Here is a 20,161-nt window from a genome sequence, read left to right as displayed (position 1 = left end):
GGTGGCACTCACCATGACAGGGTGGCCTCGGCAGCATCCTTCACCCTCATGGAGGCCGGATTGTGCTCCTTGTCCCCTTTGTACCGCACTTCCTGGTCACTGGTCTTAGACTTGCTGCCTGATATTCCCAGCTCCACGATCTCCAGCACCTCTATCAAACAGTCCTGCAACAAAACACTATGTAATTGCATGGCACAAAAGTCGGGAGGTGAGTTTAGTCTTTAGAGAGCTCAGCTCATAAGGCAGGGAATAATGACGATAAAATAGTAAATCATGACATTATGTCAATGGAGGATTTGTGACCATTTGAATGATTCAAAGGGAAGATTTGACCCACACCTCAAAGGTTGATATTTGCATCCATAGCATTTAGTAGCAGCAGCATAGTCCAAGGGGTGAATCCTAACTTCCCATTAAATCTAATTTCCACCGTCATACATTGAAATCAATGAGAGACTAAGTGAAAAATCAACTTAAACGGAAGTTACGATTCACCACCACATGCTTAGATGGACAGAACAGTAAGACTAGCAGGCAATACTGTAGGTAGAAAGCAGGTGGTGTTGTTGTTCCCCTACCTTTTCGTTGAGCATGTCGGGGTGCTCTGTCAGCCACACACACAGGCACTGGAAGGCCGCCACGATCATAGAGTGCAGGTCTCGGGAGTGGAGGGGGGCCGGCCGGCTGCACTGATACACGATATAACTGCACACAGAGCTGACTGCACGTTTACGGTCCGCAGACTCCACACTCGCCCTCACCTGAGGAAGAGGGACACACAGCAGGGATCAGTGAACTACGACTGGTTCTTATTCACTTTTTTGCTTACTCCTTCATTTTCATTGCAGCACTTGTGTTTATTTTCGTAGCCTTTCCATATGTCCCACCACCCTATAGGAAATGGAAATTCCTTTGGTCTCTACTGAGTTAGATAAATCAGCTTTTAGTTTATTTGCATCTTATTTGTGAAACAATCTTTAAAATGTTCTTAAATTTGATGTTTTGGTGCCGAGGGCAATTCAGAAAGCGGATTGAGGACCTTACTGATGAATGTCTTAATTTTTTATGACTGTTTTTCTTTCTGCTTGCAATTTGTAATTATATTGATGTGTGTATTTCCTGTAATTTATGTAATTCTGTAAAAGAGACCTTGGTTCAAATGTTGCAAACCCTAAGGAAATACACATGTCCACCTACCTGAAAAACTAATTCTTGATCCCGTTGCAAGACGTTTTAAAATGTTGCGTGCCTTAATGAACAAGACCCCGGGGGCTCTTACCTTGGCTAGGCCGGCCAGCAGCTCTAGGGCGGCCAGGGAGATGCTCATGTCGGGCCTCCACTGGGAGTTGAGCCTCTGGGTGACCAGGTGGATGCTGCGGATCAGTAGGCCGGCGGCTGTATCTGTGTGGAGAGCTAGGGATATGACACCCCCAGATGACGACACCATACCACGCCACAAGCAGAGAAGGAGAGCTGGGGTTAGTAACTACCGGACCAGGCAGAACACGTCTAATAAGCATCAGATACACAGCAATCAGCATGTCGACAGTACTGTATGAGGACAAACAGGCACACTCAAACCATTGGTAATTGAAGTAATGGCTTTTTTGTTAGGTATGAGGTTAGATATTGTGGTTGTATAAACCAGGGTTGGGGGTCAAATTCAGTTTAACTCATTGAAATCTAAAAATCCTCACTAGAAATGTTCAATTCGTGAATTCACACCAACACTGGTATAAAGCATGTCCAACCGTGCATGTTGCCAATAAAGTGGTAGCCAAAACTTGGGACAATTTTATCGAACATGCATCTTTACAAAAAATAAATAATAATAATAATCAACAAATAGTGTTGCATGTAAGTGTTTCACTTGACTTTCAGATACTTGGGTGTTAAAATGAAGATGGACAAACACTTAACATTCCAACAAAGTTTTTAGAAGATTCTGTTTGAAATTCACTTGTCAGAGAACACAAGAAATTGCAGTACAACTGCTGCACACAAGAGGGAGCCTGCATTTAGTGGATTTTTTTGTGGATCTTCAGGATTTTTGCCCATTATCTACTTATTTTATCATATATTTGCGGCCAGTCAGTGGGAATAACATGGGATGAATCTCAATTGTAAGTGTGCTTGATTCCTTGTGTCCTCACCACCTACTCAAAATGCATTGGAGGAGAAGATCCTAGGGACGGAACCTCAGATCTTCTGCTCCAATGTGCTTTGAGAAGGAGACAAGCAAGGATTATGTGAGGAATCAAAGAAATACTTAAACATTCAACTCCAGGTCTTGGTTCATAGTCCAGCTCCCATAAAACGACATGCATATGCGGAATTCCATAACGCATGCAGTTAAAGACGTTAATGAACAAGTTACACACACTGTATAGGGAGAAGATCTAGCAAGTGACAATACACATAAGTCTCCATTCTGATAACAGTAGTATAGTATCATTCAAATGACACGGCATCACTGCAAATATGAGAATAACAATGCATTTTTGGTTCATCATGGAATCACCTTTAGTCAACGTCATATATGTCCACTATACAATTAAAGCATGGCTGACCGGAATGAAAAAGGTGAAAACAGTGTCAACATTCAGAACTAAAAAAACAATTTTGATTTTACATTGCGCACGTCTAGCTTGTTACACTAGTCAAGAAACTTTGCTAAGGCCTCATCTTCAGAGCTACTAACAAGGAAGGGCTGACGGTTGGTTGATGTTTGGCACACCTAGGTCCAAATATAATTGGTTTCCTTTAAAGACTCTTCAGGTGCGCATGATTGAACTTCCCTGTCACAATTTTGCCAATTAAACAGGTGCGCATGGTTGAACTTCTCTGTCACAATTTTGCCAATTAAACAGGTGCGCATGATTGAACTTCCCTGTCACAATTTTGCCAATTAAACATATTAACCCAGGTCAGGATTTTGGAAAAAGGGCTCATGAGTGCGTTCTCGAAGGGGCTCACCGTAGTCTCTGAGGAGGGCCTGGGCGGGCCTCTCGCTGTCGGGGGTGGTGGCCTCAGAGCTGCCCCCGCTGGCGTTGCTGATGCCACTGTTGTTCCTGCTGTGGCTTTTAGCCAGCGCATGGCTGCCATCCACACTGCCCTATTGGGATGGCATTAGAATGTTCAACGGTCATAGTCTGCTCAGATGATTAAAAGGGATATTTTACTCAAAAAGCATTTTGTTCATAAGTCCACTATTAATATGGTCCCCTAACCATTTTTGGGGATAAACACTGGACTAATGAACAAAATAAAAAATATATATGTTTGAGTAAAATATCCTTTAAATACTGATTTATTGATGTCCTCATGCCAGGTCGCCCCCATAAGAGGTTTCTAACCTCAAGGGTCTTTCATTGTTCAATAAAGGTCACATCCTTTTTTTTTTACGATCTCTCTTAGCTACATGTGTAGTTAAGTTTACTGTATTTACACATTTCTTTCCAGTTGAGTGAGCGCTTCTACAGCGTGGAGTACAAAAGTATTAGTTCTTACCACCTCCGCTTGGGCACCGATGGACTCCAGGAGAGCAGAGTCTTGGACAATGTTGAGCATGGCACCTGTACAGAAGAAAAGGCCTTTAGTCATTCCATTCTAGTTATGGAATAGTTATTACAATTCATTGATTCTGTATTACTTAAGAGAAAGATGTCAAATGACAAAACAACACATTTTTCAGTGTAAACAATCAAAGTAAAAAAATTGCTGCAGATAAAATTGAGATCAACTTCACCCAGGATCATCTGCGTATTGGTGGGGTCCGTCTCCGTCTGTAGCGCTCCTATTAGGATGTTGACCAATCGCAGCTTGAAGGAGAGGAAGGTGACGGCCTTGTCGTGCAGCGAGTTGTCATCATTGCTAAACTTGCCCTCCAAGAGCACCTGGAACATACAAATAATACACAAGGGTTACTTTGCATTTAGGCGACCTCAGAACTACAGGGCATTGCAAATGATTAACTAAAACAGACGGTTTAGTCGAAAGTCAGAACAAAACATTAATGTTGCGATAAGTCCAAGTCCCGGTCCATCTATTGTATCTGCCTCAATCGAAGTTAAATATAATAGCTATATCATTTCCTAATGTTATGCTAATATTTTCCACGTATTTAGGGTTGATATGAAGCATATTAGCGGTCTCTACACAACCGATGGTGTGATTCAAATTTCAATTTTTAAGTGTGATGTCCCTTTAAACTCTTATAATTAACAGGTTTACCTCTGACTTGACCTTGCCAAAGTGGTGTGGCAGAGGCAGCATGGACAACAGGATGTTAATGGAGGCTCTCCTCAGGTCAGTGGGGTTCACGTATGTCTTAAACTTTGACAGCTCTCTGGGGGGAGGAAACAACAAGTTACATTAACTCAAATGTCAAACATTCAAAAGATACAGCAGTCAGATACCATGTTTAACCAACACCAATTGTCCACTGATAAGACGCCTCAAACAATTGCTTACATTTGAGCTCATTTTAAGCATATACCGTTTTTTAATGTTAATTTCTGGGCATTTCCCTTGCGTGACACTAAGAGACAAACATACAAAAGGCGGCATACTTCACCCTAAGGGCTAAACAAGTCCATTCTGGTCAAAACCGCATTCCTTATGCATGCAGATGTCCTTAACACAGGAATAGAAAGACCATTTGACTTGAACAGTCTTTCATACATCATAAGACTAATTAGACAAGGTACATTTCTGTGTGCTTGAGTCAGCTGTACAAGCAGTAGTGCTGTCACGATACCAGAATTTTGCTTCAATACTGATACCAGGTTAAGTATCATGATCCTCGATACCAAAATTACACCACGGCAAAAAATAATGCTTATTAGCCAAAGGTTGGCATGCTGTCTCTCTACATACATTTTTGCGTCAAATTACAAAGAATATCGTTGCCATTTAATAAGATATTTTAAAGGGAAATTGTCAACTTCATATTCATCATCTCCAGCACCACCCTAACATCAACATATGTGAAAATAGAACATTTATGTTTTGTAGTAAAGATTGTGGATAAGTGTTTCCAATGACATCAACCAATTAGTAGGCCACGCCTACTCAAAACTGGTTAAAATCACACGACGCACACCAACGATGTCAACGGAAACATCTTGCTATATCTGTCAAAATAGGGCTCCAGAATTATCTGAATCATTTGTTCAATAGAGATGAACTTGCTTATATCTTTATGGGCACCAATATCATAGGCTAATTTATTTTTGGGGCCAATTCACCGCATGAGTAAGTGGAAACTCAAAACACATTAACTAGATCGCTAACACTAAACATAATACCCACTGCTGGTAGCCATGTATTAATCGAACAGAATATTAAAAGGTCTTAAAACTTTGCAATTGTAGCCCACTACCCAATGAGTCCTATGCAATCGCAAAGGCTGTTGCGAATTTCGCGCACTGCGTATTTCAAAGCCATATCAAATATCTTGGTTGTAAAATAGTTGCTATAGAGCTAAATACAGTGACAACAGTAGTTGCTTCCAAAGCTGTATTCCCCCCCCCCCCCCACTGTTATAGCCTACAAATGCATTTTCTCTCAGAGTGCGGGGGAGAGGAAGAGAGTGGCACTCTCATCACAGCAGCAGGCCTGAGTGAAACAGCCGCAGGGCAGAGACTTTCATTACAGGAATCATAAGGATCATGCACATTACTGTTTGACCAAATCATGTTTTTAGCCTCCTAAAATAATAGGACGTTTGAAATGAGGTGAACGTGCAGCTCGCGCCGATGCGACCAATTATTAAAAAAATGTAACTCGCACAGCCAATTTAAAGGGTCGCAAATTACGACTTAATGGTCACTGTTCGGGAGCCCAGCCTCCTGATGACCCGGATGGAATCATGTGATCCTTCCTTAACCCATATGGGTTTCAGCCCATTCTAAAAATGGCTTTTGGGACCTAGAGTCCTCTATCCATCTCTATGATCTGGCTACAGTAGCCAAGACGAATGCTAGGCGTCTTTCTGGAGCCTATTCCTAAGTTGCTACTATATTAATAATTGAAAGTGTTGCTAGTCTGGACAGTTCCTGTGTGCCGTGTTGAATGCATCAACTCATGTACTGCTTATTAAATTGTGACTCGCGTGGTGGTATTTGAATAAATGGCCAATCAGATTGCTCAATTATAGCTTTTTCCATGTGTAATCTAAACAACGCAGCGCTGACTAGGAAGCGACACTAGCAGTTTTCTATGGCAGACTGTGACAGAGCACATAAATGTCTAACTAGAACGCCAAATGTGCTGAAACATTACTGGCCTGGTCAACAAATTACTAGACAGACTTGATCCTGTCATTCAGTGTATGGCGTGAGACATTTAATAGAAGAACCAAAAGTAACAAATCTTGTACTGAACCGTTTGTTGTAATATCGTTTCTTATAAGCAGTATAAGTGGTGTCAGCGCAGGAGAGTGCAGAATAATGAGAAGTATGGCGAATAAGTGTTCTTTCAGCAAGCACACCAAATATAGACGGTGCATTCCTCACCGGTCAGGGAGGACGTTCTCCAGGGCTGAGATGAAGTAGGGGACCACCACATTGATGCCCTTAATATCGGAGCAGAAGAGGGCTGAGGAGTTGAGGATGATGCTGGCCAGCACAGGTCGGCAGATGTAGTCGGAGATCTGGAGGCCCTGGATCAGAACCATGTAGAACCTGGGGGAGGAAAGAGACTGGATGAGTCAGTCTGAAGCTAGAACACACGTGCATGGAAAAGCTGTGGAAAAGGGGAACACAGCCATGTGGAACAGATTTAGAAACTTCATAGTAGTCTGGGTAGCCATTTGATTAGATGTTCAGTAGTCTTATGGCTTGGGGGTAGAAGCTGTTTAGAAGCCTCTTGGACCTAGTCTTGACTTGCCGGTACCGCTTCCCGTGCTGGAGCAGAGAGAACGGTTTATGACTAAGGTGGCTGGACATTTTTAGGGCCTTCCTCTGACACCGCCTGATATAGAGGTCCTGGAAGGCAGGAAGCTTGGCCCCAGTGATGTACTGGGCTGTACGCACAACCCTTTGTAGTGCCTTGCAGTCGAAGGCTGAGCAGTTGCCATACCAGGCAGTGATACAATCAGTCAGGATGCTCTCGATGGTGCAGCTGTAGAACCTTTTGAGGATCTGAGGACCCATGACAAATCTTTTCAGTCTCCTGGAGGGGGAATAGGTTTTGTTGTGCCCTCTTCACGACTGTCTTGGTGTGCTTGGACCATGTTAGTGATGTGGACACCAAGGAACTTGAAGCTCTCAACCTGCTCCACTACAGCCCCGTCGATGAGAATGGGTCATGCTCGGTCCTCATTTTCCTGTCGTCCACAATCCTCCTTAGTCTGACCTCCCTATATGCTGTCTCGTCGTTGGTGATCAGGCCTACCACTGTTGTGTCATCGGCAAACTTAATGATGGTGTTGGAGTCATGCCTGGCCTTGCAGTCATGCGTGAACAGGGAGTACAGGAGGGGACTGAGCACACACCCCTTAGGGGCCCTCATGCTAAGGATAATTTTGGCGGATGTGTTGTTACCTACCCTTACCACCTGGGGGCGGCCCGTCAGGAAGTCCAGGATCCAGTTGCAGAGGGAGGTGTTTAGTCCCAGGGTCCTTAGCTTAGTGATGAGCTTTGAGGGCACTATGGTGTTGAATGCTGAGCTGTAGTCAATGAATAGCATTCTCACATATGTGTTCCTTTTGTCCAGGTGTGAAAGGGCAGTGTGGAGTGCAATAGAGATTTCATAATCTGTGGATCTGTTGGGGCGGAATGCAAATTGGAGTGGGTCTAGGGTTCCTGGGATAATGATAATGGCTAGAGACGTGAGTGCCACGAGTCGGTAGTCATTTAGGGTCGGTTACCTTAGTTTTCTTGGGCACATGGAATATGGTGGTCTGCTGTGTTTTTAATGTCTCGTTGGTAGGATAGACGTGCTTTTAACATTTTAGCATGTTAACTACGTTACTACACTGAACGAATATATAAAAACGCAACACGCAACAATTTCACAGATTTTACTGAGTTACAGTTCATTGTAAGGAAATCAGTCAATTGAAATAAATAAATCTATGGATTTCACATGACTGGGAATACAGATATGCATATGTTGGATGAATGGCACGACAATGGGCCTCATGTTCTCGTCACGGTATCTCCGTGCATTCAAGTGGAGCTCCCGAGTGGTGCAGCGGTCTAAGATAAGACACTGCATCTCAGCGCCACTACAGACACCCTGGTTCGAATCCAGGCTGTATCACAACCGGCCACGATTGGGAGTCCCATAGGGCGGCGCACAATTGGCCCAGCGCTGTCCGGGTTTGGTCGGTGTAGGCCGTCATTGTAAATAAGAATTTGTTCTTAACTGACTTGCTTAGTTAAATAAATGGTTAAACCAAATAAAAATTACCTTCGATAAAATGCAATTGTGTTAGTTGTCAGTAGCTTATGCCTGCCCATACCATAAACCCACCATAGGACACTCTGTTCACAACGTTGATGTCAGCAAACCGCTTGCCCATACGACACCATACACAGTCTGCCATCTGCCCGGTACAGTTGAAACCGGGATTCATCCGTGAAGAGCACACTTCTCCAGTGTGCCAGTGGCCATCGAAGGTGAGCATTTGGCCACTGAAGTTGGTTACAACGCCAAACTGCAGTCAGATAAAGACCCTGGTGAGGACGATAAGCACGCAGATGAGCTTCCCTGAGACGGTTTCTGAGAGTTTGTGCAGAAATTCTTCAGTTATGTGAACCCAGTTTCATCAGCTGTCCGGGTGGCTGGTCTCAGACCATCCCGCAGGTGAAGAAGCCAGATGTGGAGATCCTGGGCTGGCATGGTTACAGTTGTGAGGCCAGTTGGACGTACTGCCAAATTCTCTAAAATGACATTGGAGGCGGCTTATGGTAGAGATATTAACATAAAATTATCTGGCAACAGCTCTGGTGGATATTCCTGCAGTCAGCATGCCAATTGTGCGCTCCCTCAACTTGAGACATCTGTGGCATTGTGTTGTGTGACAAATCTGCACATTTTAGAGTGGCCTTTTATTATCCCCAGCACAAGGTGCACCTGAGTAATGATCATGCTATTTAATCAGTTTCTTAATATGCCACACCTGTCAGGTGGATGGATTATCTTGGCAAAGGATAAATACTAACAGGGTAGTAAACAAATCTGTTCACAAAATTTGAGTGAAATAGGCTTTGTGTGAGTATGGAACATTTTTGGGATCTTTTATTTCAGCTCATGAAACATGGTACCAACACGTTCCATGTTGCATTTATATTTTTGTTCAGTATACTTACAAAAACAAAATAAGTAATCTGTGGAGATTTGGGTACTCATTTAAAAAGAATACTTATATAATAATACTACTATATTGCCTTTCTGTTTTGACTGTATCACGGTAAAACATGTGGGTACCTGGACAGATAAACGGGCAGTATCTCCTCGCCAGTCTTCTTGCTGCAGAAGATCCTACAGAGGGTTCCACAGGCCTCGGCCCGGCCCGACTCGTAGTTATCGGGGAACTCGTTGGCATCGAACATGGGATTGGACACCATGGTATCTGTGGACATCTGGGAGCCCTTCCTCCTCAGCTCCACACCTGTCTGAGTGGCCAGGGCTGGCAAAAGAGAGCGAGAGAGAGAAGGGGGGTTCATAGGAAGAGGGGGAGTAGAAATAAGGGAGAGAGAGAAGGACACGAATGGAGGGGGTGAATGAGAGAGGGTGGGGGTAGAAAAGAGAGGACGGATAGAGAAAGGAGGAAAAGGAAAGTGGTGAGAGCGGACAGAAGAATGAGATAAAAATGGTGTGTTAGGTCATAGGTCAAAGGCAGAAACCACTGACACAAAGTGGATATGTAAAGTACCTGTTCTTCAATTGAAAAGAAACTGCAAAAGTTGGGGGTAATTTTCCATAATTTCCAATAAGGCCTCTGAGCTCGGTGGTAGCTCGGTGGTAAAATGAATAATTATTTCCAAAATATGATGTTGTGCTAATGGATTCATCCAATGGAGAATATTTACTTTCAAGTCCATTGTTACTTACTTTGGCCTGACTGCTCTACTGCTGCAACCTTGATGAAATGTCCTGCCAGGATGGTCTCCATCCCAAATGGCACCCTATTCCATACAGCAGTACTATGGGCCCCGGTCAAAAATAGTGCACTTAATAAGGAACAGGGTGCCATTTGGAATGCACCCCATACGGTTTGAAAGGGAGCATTTACAATACTTCTGCCTGGGCATTTTGCTCTGCCGACAACAACCGATTTGGATTACGTAAAGTTCCATTATGTTTTCGGAGCCAAAAAGAGATATGTAAAACACACAGCAGCCTCTTTGTGAGCTCTGTGTAAAGCAGCCCACAAAGAGCTGATACAGGTAAATATATTTTCTCATCAATGGCAAAATTCAGTTTGCAATGTCTACTTATTAGTTCCTTGGAAGTTCACACGAGGCACGATATATAGCATAAATATATGGAACAGACATCCACCACATACATGTGTAACATACAGTACATACAAATTCAAGGTCATCAACTGAGGAGCAAAGAAAGCTACGGCAAAAAAAACTGAACTTTTGTTGGTTTCTTTGGAAAATAAGTATTAGTGTGTGAGATCCTTTGGGAAGGAGATTACATGGGTATGATCCAGGTGTAGCAGGTCAGTTTGATTCCAGGCAGAATGGGGGGGTGGTTTGGGACTGGCAAGTTCAGGGTCGTATTCATTAGAGCATACCATAGCAGAATGTTTTGCGATGGAAAACGAAAACAAGTGTTTCTTATCGGACAGGTTCAGGTAGTCCCTCTCCTTGTTTCCATCTGTTTTCTTCCATTTGGTGCCTAATGAATACACCCCTGGCAACCAGGGCGATGACAATGGGCACAAAGAAAATTCTAAACAAAAAAATGCCAATCAAATACAGGAAAACTGCAAGTTAAAAAAGGTACGGGAAGTCTGTATTCCTACTTACAAGACTTATAAGAAAGAAGAATTTGAACAAATGTAGCTGCAAAATAGAAAATGATATTTCTAAGTGATCTTAACATCAGTGTCAACAAAGATAGACAGTCGAAACAACCATCATGACAAATAACCAACATGCAAAAACTGAAATTGAAAACTAAACCAGAAGATAATGAAATATAACAAAAAATGCAACAGCCTAGATTAGGGGTCGGCAACTTTTATGACTGGAAAAGCCAATTCTTTCAAGCCCTTTTCATGTGCAAAGGGGGCAATAGCACCACATACCAGTCAGATCAAATTACCACTAAATCTGACATTCAGGGTCACAGAGCAGAGCACAGCGGCTGTCTGGTGAAGTTGGAGAAAATCGAATCTTGTGAACATACAATAACATAGCGATAAGACATTTTTATTTAAAAACCTACCAACAAAAGGAATTAATTGAAATACCCACATCAAGCCCAGCAAGGAATGTAATAATCAAACACAGATACACAAGTATTATAATGAAAAAATAATGTTTGATGGTAATCAGTATAGAGTACCAGTCAAGTTTGGACACAAATCAAAATCTAATTTTAATTTGTCACATCACATGTGTTTAACAGATGTTATTGCGGGTGTAGTGAAATTCAAGGCTTTTTATTTATTTTTACTATTTTCTACATTGTTGAATAATAGTGAAGACATAAAAACTATGAAATAACACATACAGTGCATTGCGAAATTATTCACTCCCTTGGCATTTTTCCTATTTTGTTGCCTTACAACCTGGAATTAAAATAGATTTTTATTTGGATTTCATGTAATGGACATACACGAAATAGTCCAAATTGGTGAAGTGAAATGAAAAAAATTACTTGTTTCAAAAAATTGCAGACCATTTTCAGCACCTTTGGCCTCGACAACGACCGTATGGTTTTGGAGAAAGTGATCTCTCGTGGAGCTGCCTATTTTGATTACAATGGCTGTCCTATTTGTTAATCACATTTTTTCTTTACATGGTATATGGTAGGCGATAATAAAAAATAGAATAAAAAAATATGTTGTTCTTTTTACCCCTTTTTCGTGATATCCAATTGGTAGTTACAGTCTGTCCCATCGCTGCAACTCCCGTACGGACTTGGGAGAGGCGAAGGTCGAGAGCCATGCATTCTCCGAAACACGACCCCGCCAAGCCGCACTGCTTCTTGACACACTGCTCGCATAACCCGGAAGCCAGCCGCATCAAAGCGTCAGAGGAAACACCGTACAGCTGGCGACCGAAGTCAGCGTGCATGCACCCGGCAACCACAAGGAGTCGCTAGAGCGCGATGGGACAAGGACATCCCAGTCGGCCAAACCCTCCCATAACCCGGACGACGCTGGGCCGATTGTGTGCCGCCTCATGGGTCTCCCGGTTTCGGCCGGCTGCGACACAGCCCAGGATCGAACCCTGATCTGTAGTGACGACTCTAGCAACGCGATGCAGTGCCTCAGACCGCTGCGCCACTCGGGAGGCCCTAACCATTGGTATGGTTTTCTAAGATGGGTCCACCTTTTTTCTTTCATCACCTTTGCTCCCCTCTGAGTGCAAGCTGTGAGCCTATAAAACAAATGATTATGTCAGCTAGATTACAAATATTCTATTAATTCACATCTAAACAAAAACTGGTATTTCTAACAGTTATGAAAAAAAATCTTACAAATGTATTAATAAATAAATAGCATAATTTACTGGTGATATCTGGCACGAGATTTTGCAGGTCCGTTCTCAGGGCTTTGAATTTTGACACCCATATGTCCTTGTCCTTCCTGTATGTTGGCGAGACCGGACACTGTGTATTGCATATTGCCGCCTTTTGCAACTTGGCGTGAGAATATATCTAAGCCTCACACCAGTAGGTGCAGGTGCCTGGCTTCATTCCTAATGAAATGAAGTATTTTTTTTGATTAACCTTATTTTTGGGGGGGGTACTAACTTTTCCGATTTGAAAAATGTAATTAAAATAATAATAATCTACACACAATACCTGATAATGACAAAGGGAAAATGTTTGAGAAATATTTGTAAATGTATAAAAAATGTAAAACAGAAATACCTTATTTACTTAAGAATTAAGACTCTTTCCTATGAGACTCGAAATTGAGCTCAGGTGCAGCCTGTTTCCATTGATCATCCTTGAGATGTTTCTACAACTTGATTGGAGTCCACCTGTGGTAAATTCAATTGATTGGACATGATTTGAAAAGGCACACACCTGTCTATATAAGGTCCCACAGTTGACAGTGCACGTCAGAGCAAAAACCAAGCCATGAGGTCGAAGGAATTGTCCAAAGAGCTCCGAGACAGGATTGTGTCGAGGCACAGGTCTGGAGAAGGGTACCAAAAAATGTCTGCAGCATTGAAGGTCCCCAACAACACAGTGGCCTCCATCATTCTTAAATGGAAGAAGTTTGGAACCACTAAGACTCTTTCTAGAGCTGACCGCCCTGCCAAACTGAGCAATCGGGGGAGACGGGCCCTGGTCAGGGAGGTGACCAAGAACCCGATGGTCACTGACAGAGCTCCAGAGTTCCTCTGTGGAGATGGGAGAACCTTCTAGAACAGGGGTGGGCAACTCCAGTCCTCCAGGGCCTGATTGGTGTAACACTTTCTCCATCCCTAGCAAACTCAGCTGATTAATCAAATGTATTCTAAACTGAAGATCACGATTAGGTGTTTATTGGAGTCAGGTGTATTAGCTGGGGCTGGGGAAAAACCGTGACACCAAATCAGGCCCCCCTGTTCTAGAAGGACAACCATCTCTGCAGCACTCTACCAATCAGGCCTTTATGGTGGCCAGACGGAAGCCACTATGGTAGAGCGGCCAGACGGAAGACTGACTATGAAACAAGATTTTCTGGTCTGATGAAACCAATATTGAACTCTCTGGCCTGAATACCAAGCGTCATGTCTGGAGGAAACCAGGCACTGCTCATCACTTGGCCAATACCATCCCTACGGTGAAGCATGGTGGTGGCAGCATCATGCTGTGGGGATGGTTTTCAGCGGCAGGGACTGGAAAATCGAGGGAAAGATGATCGGAGCAAAGTACAGAGAGATCCTTGATGAAAACGGGCTCCAGAGTGCTTAGGACCTCAGACTGGGGCGAAGGTTCACCTTCTAACAGGACAACGACCCTAAGCACGCAGCCAAGACAACGCAGGAGTGTCTTCAGGACAAGTCTCTGAATGTCTTTGAGTGCCCCAGCCAGAGCCCGGACTTGAACATCTCTAGAGACCTGAAAATAGCTGTGCATCGACACTCCCCATCCAACCTGACAGAGCTCGAGAGGATCTGCATAGAAGAATAGGAGAAACTCCCCAAATACAGGTGGGTCAAGCTATTAGCGTCATACCCAAGAAGACTTGAGGTTGCAATCACTGCCAAAGGTGCTTCAACAAAGTACTGAATAAAAGGGTCTGAATAGTTATGTAAATGTAATAAATCCGTTAAAATATATAAATTTGCAACAAAAAAAACAACCTGTATTTTCTTTCTTATTATGGGGTATTGTGTATAGATTGATGAGGGGGAAAAAAGTATCTAATCAATTTTAGAATGAAGCTGTAACGTAACAAAATGTGCAAAAAGTTAAGGGGTCTGAATACTTTATAAATGCACTGTAATCTATAAATAACCAGGGAGCCGCAAGAGAAGGGTTGAAGAGCTGCATGTGGCTTAAGAGCCGCGGGTTGCCGACCCCTGGCCTAGATCAACTGAAAAACCACAGTCCATCAAAATGGAGGATAGAAACAATGATACTGGCAGCCATCCTACCCATTTCTCACAATTGAAGATGAATACTAATATTAACATAATCTGCAATAGGTGGCTGAAAACACATTAAGATTGACTGAATTCCCAACTGAAATTCCCTTTGGTAACTTGACACTATGAACTGTCCATTACTAAAAGTAAGACCAGCTCAGGGTTATATTTGTAGAGGCGCGAGTGGAAGACTGAGCTCGGCCTACAATCCAGGATAAATCAACACCATTACCGTCACACACCTTTTTGCCTGCTACTTTATCCAATTTAAGACCACCATTTCCTAATTTCCCATGATAAATGAAACTGGCTCAATAGTGTGGCTTGTGTGGTCCAGCAGTTAGTGCCGCAGACCCAGCCACACATGTATACAGATGTAGGATCTTAATTTGATCACTCTTGTTGCTGAGAATTTTCCTGTACTGCAGGAAATGCAGATGAGCTTCATGATTTACATACATTTACTGAAAACACACAACATGGTTATATTAACAGTATTTCCTTTTTCATTCCTTTTTCAAGTGGTTGCAGGATTGTTTTGCTGCTGCGATAGTACTGATCAAATTAAGATCTGACATCTGTATACCATTGACTTGATCTCTCTGCAACCTTTCCAGTCTACTCTTCACAGTCCGATCCCAATAAAACCACCAAGACGAAAAAAGAAACCTGTTCAATGATGTAAAGAAAGAGGCTGAATACTAAAATGTATAAGGAAATTAACTTGAACAAAAATAACACTATAGGTGCATCTCAATAGCTTAAGGTGGATTAATATTGTCTCATTTGCTTCATATCCACTGGTGTGAAAGAGCCGAAATGGCAGATGAGCATCCTTACCCTTACCAAATGGGCCACATTCAGCAGGCAAATGTGGAACATTCATTTCCAAATTGAAATAGAGCTGACATTGTTGTTCTATATAATACAGTTCTATGCTGAACAAAAATATAAAACGCAACATGTAAAGTGTTGGTCCCATGTTTCATGAGCTGAAAAAAAAAAAAAAAAAAAAATGTTCCATACGCACAAAAAGCTTATTTCTCTAAAAGGAACGTCCACCAGAGCTGTTACCAGAGAATTGAATGTTCATTTTTCGACCATAAACTGCCTCCAATGTCATTCTAGAGAATTTGGCAGTACGTCCAACAGGTCTCACAACTGCAGACCACGTGCAACCACGCCAGCCCAGGACCTCCATTTCCGGCATCTTCACCTGCGGGATTGTCTGGGGGGGGGGTGGGGAGCCTTATTCTAAATATGATTAAATTGTCCCCCCCCCTCAACCTACACACAATACCCCATAACGACAAAGCAAAAACAGGTTTTTAGAATAAATAAATGTATTCAAAATAAAAAATACTGAAATATTTTATTTACCTATGTATTTAGACCCTTTACTCAGTACTTGGTTGAAGCACCTTTGGGAGCAATTACAGCCTCGAGTCTTCTTGGGTACAACGCTACAAGCTTGGCACATCTGTATTTGGGGAGTTTCTCCCATTCTTCTCTGCAGATCCTCTCAGCTATTTTCAGGTCTCTCCAGAGATGTTCGATTGGGTTCAAGTCCGGGCTCTGGCTGGGCCACTCAAGGAAATTCAGACACTTGTCCCAAAGCCACTCCTGCGTTGTCTTGGCTGTGTGCTTAGGGTCGTTCACCCCAGTCTGAGGTCCTGAGCACTGTGTAGCCGGTTTTCATCAAGAATCTCTCTGTACTTTGCTCCGTTCATCTTTGCCTCGATCCTGACTAGTCTCCCAGTCCCTGCCTCTGAAAAAACATCCACACAGCATGAATGCTGCCACCACGCTTCACCGTAGGGATGGTGACAGATTTCCTCCAGACGTGACGCATGGCATTCAGGCCAAAGAGTTCAATCTTGGTTTCATCAGACCAGAGAATTTTGTTTCTCATGGTCTGAGTCTTTACATGCCTTTCGGCAAACTCCAAGCGGGCTGTCATGGTTGTTGGTCATCTCCCTGTTCTTGGGGACCGTCAATGCTGCAGAAAGTTTTTGGTACCCTTCCCCAGATCTGTGCCGCGACACAATCCTGTCTCGGAGCTCTACGGACAATTCCTTCAATCTCATGGCTTGTTTTATCTCTGACATGCACTGTCAACTGTGGGACCTTATATAGACATGTGTGTGCCTCTCCAAATCATGTCCAACCAATTTAATTTACGACAGGTTGACTTCAATCAATGGAAACAGGATGCACCTGAGCTAAATTTCAAGTCTCATAGCAAAGGGTTTGAATACTTATGTAAATAAGGTATGTGTTTGTTATTTTTAATACATTTGCAAACATTTAAAAACTTGTTTTTGCTTTGTCATAATGTGCAGAATGTTGAGGATTTTTTGTTTTTAATACATTTTAGAATAAGGATGTAACGTAACAAAATGTGGAAAAAGTCAAGGGGTCCGAGTACTTTCCGAAGGCACTGTATATGAATGTTCCACAACATGCCCTGCTGAACACATTTCTAAAATCTAAAGAAGAGGCTACAATAAAGGAGAGGAAGACTCTTTAGACTATTGAGTACAGTACAACACAATTCTAGTCAAACCAGTTTTTGACCAATTGTTGACCCTTAACCTCTGACCCTTGCCTTACCAGTCATGCTGTTGTCCCGGCTCAGGCCTGCGTGGAGCTTGCAGTGCACCAGCGCGGCGTCAAAAAGCCACTGGCCAAAAAGGTTGAGGACACTGTTGACCTTGGGCCTGGTGGGGGCAGGCAGCGGCCGGGGCTCCGAGCTGGTCTGGTTGGGGCTGGACAGGGGGGAGGTGGAGGACGGCTGGTGGGACACTTTGGGTTGGTGTGTTATGCTTGCCTGGGTGGGTAGGGGAGGGGGTGGTAGATAACCATGAATTTATTAAATTAACTATCAAACAGGCACAGTAAAAATAGGAATATTCAGTCACATTAACATTTACTCATTTTTTTTAAAGATTGAAAAAACATTATTTGGCAAAGGTATGAAGTCTTTTTCCCATTTTACTTCAGTTCTCCATTTTAAATCTGATACAAATGGGCCAAATTAGGAAAGACTAATAAACAGCAGCTCAAAAGAAGTACAACAAACTCTGGGGTAGGAACCTACCGTTGAGGTTTTACTGGCCGTCTTTGTGACCCCTGTGGGTTTGTGGCGACGGCTGTGAGGGGGCGTGGTGGTGTTGGTGGTGGGCGGCGGCATGCTCAGTCTGTTGACAGGGGTGGGCGGGGCACTGTCCGACCGGGGACGGGAGACACCTGAGGGAGAGAGAGAAGGAACGAGGCACAGAGGACATTCAAGTGTTTGAAGTGAAAACAGCAACAACCAAATCATGGCCTGTTTCCCGATGTTAGTAACGTCAACATCGGCAGCGTGTAATTTTTGTGATTCTCCTTTCCTCCACAGACAGAAGAAAAAAAATCTGCTTAAAATGCACAAGCCATCTCATATGGATGGGTGTCTTCTTTGTTGCAAGATACTCACAACAGATAAAGTAACTTTAAAAATCTAAATCTACAGAGAAAAAGATTCACATTCTCGCTTCATTGCCAAGATGACCAATTTTGATTGACAACAGTTCACTTATTCAGTAGCTTTGCATAGCCTATCAAACATTACAGGCATATACAGTTGAAATCAGAAGTTTACATACACTTAGGTTGGAGTCATTAAAACTAATTTTTCAACCACTCCACAAATGTCTTGTTAACAAACTATAGTTTTGGCAAGTCGGTTTGGACATCTACTTTGTGCATGACACAAGTAATTTTTCCAATAATTGTTTACAGACAGATTATTTCACTTAAAATTCACTGTATCACAATTCTAGTGAGTCAGAAGTTTACATACACCAAGTTGACTGTGCCTTTAAACAGATTGGAAAATTCCAGAAAATTATATCATGGCTTTAGAAGCTTCTGACAGGCTAATTGACATCATTTGAGTCAATTGGAGGTGTACCCATGGATGTATTTCAAGGCCTACCTTCAAACTCAGTGCCTCTTTGCTTGACATCATGGGAAAATCAAAAGAAATCAGCCAAGACCTCAGAAAAAAAATTGTAGACCTCCACAAGTCTGGTTCATCCTCTGGAGCAATTTCCAAACACCTGAAGGTACCACGTTCATCTGTACAAACAATAGTACGCATGTCTAAACACCATGGGACCACGCAGCCGTCATACCGCTCAGGAAAGAGACGAGTTCTGTCTCCTAGAGATGAACGTACTTTTGGTGCGAAAAGTGCAAATCAATCCCAGAACAGCAAAGAACCTTGTGAAGATGCTGGAGGAAACATGTACAAAAGTAGCTATATCCACAGTAAAACAAGTCCAACATCGACATAATTTGAAAGGCCGCTCAGCATGTAAGAAGCCACTGCTCTAAAACTACCACAAAAAAGTAAGACTACGGTTTGCAACTGCACAAGGGGACAAAGATCATACTTTTTTGGAGAGATTTCCTCTGGTCTGATGAAACAAAAATAGTACTGCTTGGCCATAATGACCATCGTTATGTTTGGAGGAAAAAGGGGGAGGCTTGCAAACCGAAGAACACCATCCCAATTGTGAAGCCTCAGAGGTGGCAGCATCATGTTGTGGGGGTGCTTTGCTGCAGGAGGGACTGGTGCACTTCACAAAATAGATGGCATCATGAGGGTGGAAAATTATGTGGATATATTGAAAGCAACATCTGAAGGCATCAGTCAGGAAGTTAAAGCTTGGTCGCAAATGGATCTTCCAAATAGACATTGCCCCCTAGCAACTTCCAAAGTTGTGGCAAAATGGCTTAAGGACAACAAAGTCAAGGTATTGGAGTGGCCATCACAAAGCCCTGACCTCAATCCTATAGAAAATTTGTGGGCAGAACTGAAAAAGCGTGTGCGAGCAAGGAGGCCTACAAACCTGACTCAGTTACACCAGCTCTGTTAGGAGGAATGGGCCAAAATTCACCCAACTTATTGTGGGAAGCTTGTGGAAGGCTACCCGAAACATTTGACCCAAGTTAAACAATTTAAAGGCAATGCTACCAAATACTAATTGAGTGTATGTAAACGTATGACCCACTGGGAATGTGATGAAAGAAATTAAAGCTGACATAAATCATTCTCTACTATTATTCTGACATTTCACATTCTTAAAATAAAGTGGTGACCCTAACTGACCTAAGACAGGGAATTTTTATTAGGATTAAATGTCAGGAATTGTGAAAAACTGAGTTTAAATGTATTTGACTAAGGTGTATGTAAACTTCCGACTTCAACTGTACTTACTGTTCCCTTAATGTCCACACTGACAACACATTACCGAGTACCACTCCATATTTTCAAGCATGGTGGTGGCTGCATCATGTTATGGGTATGCTTGTTCTCGTTAAGGACTGTGGAG

General features: G+C 42.8%; 1 protein-coding gene across 9 annotated transcripts in view; it reads right to left on the bottom strand.

Annotated features, from left to right (window-relative positions):
* The window catches only part of LOC111961905 (ral GTPase-activating protein subunit beta-like), a 90,510-nt gene that overhangs the window by 36,596 nt on the left and 33,753 nt on the right, over positions 1-20,161 (bottom strand). For 7 of the 9 annotated variants that reach the window (XR_011476647.1, XM_070440271.1, XM_023984609.2 and 4 more), the window contains exons 8-18: positions 17,884-18,032; positions 17,397-17,613; positions 9,439-9,640; positions 6,519-6,686; positions 4,234-4,348; positions 3,749-3,896; positions 3,511-3,575; positions 2,977-3,115; positions 1,280-1,413; positions 579-761; positions 13-164 (exon numbers count right to left, since the gene is read on the bottom strand). Coding sequence is in view for 8 of the 9 variants with exons in the window: in XM_070440271.1 (XP_070296372.1) it covers positions 13-164; positions 579-761; positions 1,280-1,413; positions 2,977-3,115; positions 3,511-3,575; positions 3,749-3,896; positions 4,234-4,348; positions 6,519-6,686; positions 9,439-9,640; positions 17,397-17,613; positions 17,884-18,032 (1,672 nt within the window). In the remaining variant the exon portion in view is untranslated. The remainder of the gene's footprint in view (positions 1-12; positions 165-578; positions 762-1,279; positions 1,414-2,976; positions 3,116-3,510; positions 3,576-3,748; positions 3,897-4,233; positions 4,349-6,518; positions 6,687-9,438; positions 9,641-17,396; positions 17,614-17,883; positions 18,033-20,161) is intronic. The other 2 variants (XM_070440223.1, XM_023984621.2) reach the window with 1 other exon arrangement.

Source organism: Salvelinus sp. IW2-2015, linkage group LG1, assembly GCF_002910315.2.
Source record: "Salvelinus sp. IW2-2015 linkage group LG1, ASM291031v2, whole genome shotgun sequence".
In the NCBI taxonomy this organism is placed as follows: Eukaryota; Metazoa; Chordata; class Actinopteri; order Salmoniformes; family Salmonidae; genus Salvelinus; species Salvelinus sp. IW2-2015.
This window is presented reverse-complemented; position numbering and strand designations above follow the sequence as displayed.